This window comes from Callionymus lyra, chromosome 11 (assembly GCF_982586985.1).
Source record: "Callionymus lyra chromosome 11, fCalLyr1.hap1.1, whole genome shotgun sequence".
Taxonomy (NCBI): Eukaryota; Metazoa; Chordata; class Actinopteri; order Syngnathiformes; family Callionymidae; genus Callionymus; species Callionymus lyra.
The window spans coordinates 8168466-8176753 of NC_141828.1; the positions used below are offsets into that span (position 1 = coordinate 8168466).

Here is an 8288-nt window from a genome sequence, read left to right on the forward strand (position 1 = left end):
GCTTGTTTTTTTCAGGGGAATGTTCAAACATCACGTCAAACTGGAGAACGTTACCGTCCTCTTCCAGGATTTTTTCCGTTCCTGTGATGAGATGATTGAACAAAACTAGCCTCACGTACACTGAGAGAAGTGTTTAGTTTAACAGGGACCGCTTCACTTTAAGAGTCTCCTCCTCTCCACCCTCCCATCATTGCGTGTTAGAATGACGTACATTCCCCTTCTTTTTTTTTTCCTCCTCTCTCCCTACTCCCTTCTTCCACCCACCCTTCCTCTCTCTCTATCTTCATTCTTCCATTCTGTCGCTCCTCCTTCTGAGCTCGTCCAGCTTCATGCACACTCGTGAAGAGCGAGCGTCGGTCTCGCTGGTGCAGAGATGCTGCTGCGCTTGTGTCACAGTGACCCAAAAAAACACACATTGGACGATGATTCACGTTTGGAAATTGACGAGTGTGTGGAGGGTTGTTGTTGCAGCAGCAGGTATGATCCAGCAGCAGTTTCAGCACCACGGTCAGCTCATTCACTGCTGCTGGTCGTGTGTGTGTGTTTGTGTGAGTGTGTGTGTGCGTGTGTGTGTGTGTGTGTGTGTGTGACATGTCTGCACCAACATAATATTAAAAAGATCAGCATGGCGGTTAATAACCCAAACTTGTTCAGCTAGTTCCGCAGCATCTACACAAAAGACGTCAAAACACATTGGAAATACAGTGCAAACAAACACATGTAATGGAAACGAAAACAAACACCAGGCAGCACCGAACCAGACTTCAAGTGAGTTCTCAACCAATATTTGGTTTAAGAATATGATCGGAATATTTGCAGAAATGAAACTAATAATCATATAAGTAGCATACATTATCGTCAGTTTAGTCCAGACCTGAGCAAAGTACGGCCCTTTGACTGTATTTATATTTTATTTTTCTATGAGTTTGTATTATTATTTTCAAAATATGACAACACTATAACAAGTTTTTGTTGTTTGAACATTTTTCCTTATTTACCCCCATCATATTTAGTTGTGTTTTTTGTTAGTATTTATATTTCCTCTAAATATTTCTTAATTGAATTGAATACATGTTTAGAAAAAATCTCATTGCACAATTTTTTTTTTCTATGGTCATGACCGACACCAGCTCAGAGACAGTACCTAAGTTGTGAATCACTACTTAGAGTACTTAATACTTTCACTAGACCTCAATCAGAACCTCCTTCTGAGCCATGTTGTTGTTCATAAAACATCTGATTCGATACTTCTCAAAAAGTCTGGTCAGCACCAGAGAATATGTTCATACTATAGATGAGTCTGTATTTATGGTGGACCTTAATCAGAATCTTATGTATACCTAATCTAAGGAAGGCCATCGATTTTTATAAAAAAGTTATTTAAGCATTCACAAAATTGTGCGAATATGATAGTCGTGGGCATTACCAGAGTCAATTAACTCGAGTTTATGGTTTTTTTCTAGACCCGCAACAGTACTGATAATAAAACTGAGAAGGCATTTATAATTAAACTAAGTCAGAACTTGTACTGGACCTGATTCGGAACAAGTGTGATTATTAATAACACCTGAAATACTAGTGTTGGTCTGACGAAGCTTCATGAAGCAGTGTCATTATGGTCAGTGTCCACTAGATGGCGGTCTCTGCACTATTTTCCTTCGTTTTGAACAACTGTTCTAATGAAACATCATTTTTAAACTGATGGCGCCACCTACTGACCTCTAAACAACATGACACTGCTTCATGAAGCTTCATCAGCATATCACTATGAAATACTACTTGTTTAGATCGGATCCTTCTTGCTCAAATATAACAATGCACCCAAACCAATGTTTGTTCTGGTTGAAACAAAAAACTACAAATATAATCAAGTATCAATGCCTAAATCATGTATAGCATGTAAGTATTTATATTTAATTAGTAAGCTAACTTAACCAGACCCACTGGACCTAAGTCCGAAACATTATTTAACTCATTTTAATGAAGTCAAACCAACACAGTTGGGTGTCCTATTCTGTATCTTTTGTCAAATACCTCAGTTAGTAATGTAACTGGACAGGCTTAATTATTTATACTAAGAAATACTTTTAATTTTCCAGTCCTGCATCACTTCTGTTAATCCTTAGAATCTTTATATTATTTAAAATACGCTGTTGTGTTTACTTTACTTTTAATGCTAAAACAAGATCTAAAAAAAATAACTTTAAACGTCCTTTTTTGAAACACTTTACAAGGCTTTGCTTATATTTTCCTCGTTGCTTGTACAATGAAGTTAGAAGATTCAGTTTAAACATGACTCTCTTGTTATTGTAATGAGTTAACAGTTGTCAAGCTACTCATAGTTCTTAACCGACAGTAAAAACAAGTATTTCGAAATAATTTAAAGCTCTGTTTTAAAAAAAAAGGGGAGATTTACATCGTAGTGAAGCATTTCCTGTGTTAAATACAACTTTAACACTATTTATTTCATGAGAGAAACTCATCGCAACGATGTAAGTGGAATTACAGGAAAAACATTTAGACGTTAAGACTTTTAATTTGAAGGGATCCCGGTGAATCACGTGACGACCGTGTCCGTTATAGCTGGACAGAACTAAACCTGATCTTTGGACGAGCGCAGTGTTTTCGTTTTCACTTCAACGTCCGGTTTTCTAAACCAATATATTAATGTAATAAATTACGCGTCATTGTCTGTCAAAGATCAACACATTTCTCATCGGTAAGTTACGCAACAACGTCCTTATATTTATATTTGGGACGTTGTTTATATTTAATATTGTGTTTGTGTCAATCACAGGTGATAGTTTGTACGTAATATAATAGTGAGCTTTATTGTCAATTGATTCACCTACATTTATACGATAAGGACATTGTGATTGTGTTTTTTTTTATCTTATATAGTTCAGTTATGTTTTTGTTTTTCTCACACGAACATAAAGCTTGTTCTAGCTCAGAATATCCTCACGAATATCTTCACTAAGTTCGTACAACAATAAAGAAATAGAATAAAACGAAAAAATTCACTGCGCGGACGGAAATCAAAGGTACTTTGTTTAATGTTTACCTTTGTACTGGGCCCCGGAAGTGACGTGAATGTATTTTTTTAACCTCAAGAAACTCCTATATTCTCGTGACGTTCGTATCTCTCTTTTCAAGTCCCCAATATAATGTTCATGCCTGTAGTTTTTAGTTTAGACACTAGATGGCGCTGTTCTTCGATGGAGTATAGTCGTTGCCATGGGGACGCGTCGTCTCGCGAGACACAAAGTTATGCTTCCGGATTCGAAATGGTTTTGTTGTGGGATCTGTGCGGCATTTTTAGAAAGTTGTAAATAAATAATAAAAGCACAGAAAGAACAAATGTCATCGCATTCATCTTTATGCATAATATACATAATTAAATGGTTTATATACATTCAAAATTGCGACACAAAACAAACTTAAGACGAGATTAAAATGTATGTACAAACTTAATTTAAAATATTGGCATCAGAATCCATTTTTCTATCTGACCTACACTAGTAAAACTATTGCTTGACAACAACACATTTGTGGAGTACCAGACAGAACCCTTGGACCTGGACCTGGACCTCCTCTAATCCATCTCTTACCTTCTTTATCAGCGTCGTGTAACTTGTGTTTTTCAAGATTCTATCCCTTTATTAATTCCCTTCAAGCCCATGTTTCCGGTCGTGGTGGTCCATGGAGGTGCAGGGGTCGTCCCGAAGGAGCGAGCTGAGATGTCCATGTCCGGGGTGCGCTCGGCGGCCCGGGCGGGGTACGTGGTCCTGCAGGCCGGGGGCAGCAGCATGGATGCTGTGGTGGAGGCGGTGACCCACCTGGAGAACACCCCGTGCTTCAACGCTGGTGAGGACCAGGTCTCTGATGCGTGAGACCATCTTAGATGGAGATGATAGTGTTTTGCTGTCAATCATTTACTAGTGATGGGTTGATGAAGCTTCATGAAACAATGTCATGTTGTTCAGAGGTCAGTAGGTGGCGCCATCAGTTTAAAAATGATGTTTCATTAGAACACTTGTTCAAAACAAAAGGAAAATAGTGCAGAGACGCCATCTAGTGGACTTTAAAAACAATGACACTGTTTCATGAAGCTTCATCAGAACATCACTGTCATTTACCCCTTTTATCACTACTTAACCGTTGAGGAGCTCATTTAAAATGTAAATAACAAATCTTCGGATAGAAAATAAAGGAACTTATTGTATCGATATTATCAATTTACATTAAAATATTCAGGGAGTTTGTTCATTTTTGTGTCGCAATTAAACTTCCAGCCACTAGATGGCAGCAGTCATTACATCCTCCGCAGCTAAAGGAACAGTGAAATTCTGCTAGATCCCAGCCATGACTGAGGACGAGAGGATACAGTCGACTCAAGCAGCTTTTAAAGCTGATGTTTGGGCATGTATTTAAAACAAATTAAATCAGTAACGACCTCGTCAAGAGTCATGTGGTTTGTAGATTCTGAGTAAAGTACTCGTCAATACTACACATATATACTTGTTACTACACTATTGCAATATATCGTATCGTGATCTGTATCATATTGTCTGATTTCTGTACACGTTTGTTTCAACTGGGACAACAAAAAGCAGTTTTTCCACCATCAAGAAAGACTAATGGCGTGTCTTTTAAAAGGTTGTGGGTCGGTGCTGAACGTCAACGGGGACGTGGAGATGGACGCTCTGGTGATGGACGGGGAGGCGCTATCCAGCGGCGCCGTCTCCGCCGTCCGTAACATCGCGAACCCGATCCAGCTGGCGAGGCTGGTGATGGACAAGGTAAGAAACACCGGCGACTCCGAGACGAGACGCACTCGTTGACGCCTTGGATTCCGTAGACGAGACACGCCTGTCTGACGGCGGAGGGGGCCGGCAAGTTCGCCCGAGACATGGGGGTCCCCGAGGTGGCCCAGGAGACCCTCGTCACCGAGTACTCTCGCATGCGCTGGAGGACGAACCTGGCTCCTGGCGCCGACCCAGTGGAGAGCCAAATGTGAGACACACACTGAACACAGACACACAAACAAACACGTTTACAAATGTGTGTTACTGATAAACACTGGAGGTCAATATGAACAATCGTTTTTCACTTATAGTTTAGTAAATAATATTTTAAGTTGGTTAACTATGAATGAAACTAAAGAAGAATAAACTGCTTTTAAGACTAGTTTATATGACAGTGTCCACAAGATGGCAGTGTTCTTTCATCAATCAGAACTAGACTTTAATCCCGTTTTTTACGAGTTTATAATAAAATAAACTTAATTTCTTGACATTAAAATACATTGTGCTGCTAAAAAAGCTGATATTTTCTCCCAGCAGAGGTGACACTGAACCGTCCATGACCATGTGAACAGAAATAAACTTTCTGTACTAATAAGCAAGTCTTGACGACTCAGTTTAAATACATGTTTTTAATGGATTTATTGTGTTTTTGCTCAATCAAACATATGTCATGTTTTTTATTTTTAGTTGCGTTAAAGTGGTGTTTGCAAGAGTGTCCGCTAGATGGTGCTGTTTCTGCATCGCATGACTTTATATAATTTACTGTTTTTTTTATAATGTAATGTATAGAGCGATGAATGTAGATTTGTTACTTTATTATCCAATCACAAAATAGCTTGAGTTTAAAAATAAAAAAAACATTAAAAAAAAGTTGCCTCGATCAAAATAAAAGTGGTTTCAAACCAAAAAATGTTTTCAATAAAAATAAGTTTCTTTAAAAAAACTCTATTAAAACACTTTTTCAAAAATAAAAACGATTTAAAATGTATTTTTTGGGGATTTAATTATTCAAACACAAATGTCTAACCCATTACACTTATACAATCACAAAAAGATGACTCCGGTCAAAGTAAACTGTTTCAATTTTTTTCAAGTGTTTTTTCTTTAAAATTAACCATTTAAATTAGGGGCGAGGGGTGAAGCAACTTTTAAAATAAAGAAGAAAAAATCAACTCTCGCATGACATTAAACAGAGGTCGTACATTTTTTTAAAAGATACAAAAAAGTTTGTAAAAAGCTTCAGTTTCAACATGTGTAATGTACATTTTTGAAGTCCAGCTCAGTTGTGTATCTCATTCAAACGTGTGCGTTCATCAGGGGGAAGATGGGAACCGTGGGAGCTGTGGCTCTGGACGGTCGCGGGAACGTGGCGTGTGCGACGTCGACCGGTGGAATCCTCAACAAGATGGAAGGTCGAGTGGGCGACACCCCGAGCATCGGTCGGTCACCGTGCGACGCGTGAATGTTATCGTTGTGGAGTCGTGACCATTTGTGTCGTCTTGCATCAGGCAGCGGCGGTTACGCCGACAACCACCTGGGAGCCGTCTCCACCACTGGCCACGGCGAGGCCATCATGAAGGTCACCCTGGCGAGGCTGGTCCTCTTCTACGTGCAGCAAGGTGACCCACCCTCGCCGAGTTCAAACATCTTTCTAGAAAATCTTGACGAGTGTGTTTTGCAGGACACGCCGTGCAGGAGGCCAGCGACCTGGCTCTGGCCGACATGAGGTCTCGGGTGTCGGGGCTGGGCGGGGTGGTTACCGTGGATCCGCGAGGCAACTGGACCGCCCGGTTTTCCAGCCAGCAGATGTCGTGGGCCGCGGCTCAGAGCGACGAGCTGCACTACGGACTGTACGTTGGCGAGCGCTTCAGCCGGAGCGTCCACGAGGAGACGGAACCCGGGTCTGGAAAGTGATCAAATGACTCCAGAACAAAACTTGTGAATACACGTTCCTACAATCAATGACTTTTTAGACTTTTTTTTTAACCCTTTAAATAACATTTTATTTAATTCAAAGTGATTTTATGGTTTATATTTCAATAGTGTTTGTTTAAAAGACAATCATTCAGTGTTTTATTTTACAATTAACACTCACGGTGTTGATTCATTTGTGTGGTGCGATTAAACCTCTGGCCACTAGTTGGCGACATTCGTCATTTCCTCCGGTGAAATGGCAGCATGAATAAAAAAGAAAGGACACACTGGAGTCCAGCAGCTTTTAAATCTGATGTGTGGACTCATTCTGGCTTTTAAACAAAGTTAAATAATGAAACACTGACAGATACTGGATATTTCATGTTGCTCCAGGTTGGTTTGAGATGTTAATGTAGTTTATTGTTAATATAAGTTTACATTTGTTGTATTTGATTAGGGACAGAATGTACTAATTTCTTTGTTGTAAAAGACAGAAAATTGTTGTTTCTTTAAAAGAAAAAAAAATGTTTTCATCCTTCTACTGCTAATATTGTTATTTTATTTTATTGTTTTTGTTGCATTTCAATCAAAAGTATATTTCGACAATATACATGTAATTTTTCTTCAGCTGTTTGTGACTCTGTTTGATTTACTCAAAAGATGAAATAAAAATGTCAATAAAGAAAGAATAACAGTGAAAGAACTATCAGTGCTTGTGTTGATGTAATGCTGCAAACATATGCATTATGAATGGTCATAAGGGGGCGCTCGCGGGTCACCAACAATTCTATAGAGTAAATTAGATTGTCATCAGGTTTTTGTCCTTATATGGATAACTGGGGAACATTCTCAGCTTTTTGTTGATGTTTTGTTCTCTTAACAATAATGTTTTAAGTCATTTATCAACGACTGCGTGGCTGAGTAAATTTGCTGAGCTGCTTCTTGAACCTTCACGACTGAATGTGCTGACCACTGCACCTCCCCGAGAACGCTCGCCTCCTTTTAAGACTCTTTGTTTGCTGTCGGGTTTTTCCACGGCCCTCATGGCGGCTGTGTTTTGGGGACACACTGCAGCTCCGGCGTGCTGGTAGCAGAACCTGAATGCTGATAGAACAAACACCGCAGCGGAGGAAGTCGTGTTTGTACTGCAAGCAACCTGCAGATTTGAGGATAAACCGACAAGTCGTCAATGGAAATGTGCGTGACCTCTGCAGGCCGAGCGGCTCTCGCAGGCTTCGCACACCACGGCGTCCTGAGCTCTGAACGTGACTTTACATCCTGTCGTTTTCACACGTTTGAGTCTGAAGTGAGGTGATATGAGTGTTGTTAGAGCGAGCACAGAGGCAGAGAGGTTTCATCGACTTAGGAATAAAGACACAACTCAAGCAGGTTGTTGTGTAGATCATCTGATAAAAAAAAAAAGACTGATTGTTCCACAAAGTCAGTGAGTTTAACATTAAATGGAAAAATATGAAACTGAGGGAAAAGAGTAAGTAAGTAAATAATTTGTATTTACATAGCGCTTTTGCAGACCAGGGTCACAAAGCGCTTAAACAATAAAAACAA

The 8288-nt window shown here is 39.7% G+C and overlaps 1 protein-coding gene across 1 annotated transcript; it reads left to right on the forward strand.

The window, feature by feature from the left end:
• The first annotated feature begins 2600 nt into the window (after positions 1 to 2600).
• On the forward strand, positions 2601 to 7387 carry asrgl1 (asparaginase and isoaspartyl peptidase 1). Its single transcript, XM_087802615.1, has 7 exons — positions 2601 to 2719; positions 3678 to 3867; positions 4660 to 4802; positions 4862 to 5016; positions 6126 to 6247; positions 6317 to 6427; positions 6490 to 7387. The coding sequence occupies exons 2-7, from the start codon at positions 3681 to 3683 to the stop codon at positions 6720 to 6722; spliced, it is 951 nt and encodes a 316-aa protein (XP_087658741.1). The 5' UTR covers positions 2601 to 2719; positions 3678 to 3680; the 3' UTR covers positions 6723 to 7387.
• Positions 7388 to 8288: the final 901 nt, after the last annotated feature.

Bases quoted from the DNA above. Each gene is read 5' to 3' on its own strand.
- asrgl1 (XM_087802615.1), top strand. From the start codon at position 3,681: ATGTTTCCGGTCGTGGTGGTCCATGGAGGTGCAGGGGTCGTCCCGAAG. The intron at 3,868-4,659 runs GTGAGGACCAGG...GTCTTTTAAAAG, and splicing joins CACCCCGTGCTTCAACGCTG to GTTGTGGGTCGGTGCTGAAC. The intron at 5,017-6,125 runs GTGAGACACACA...TGCGTTCATCAG, and splicing joins GACCCAGTGGAGAGCCAAAT to GGGGAAGATGGGAACCGTGG.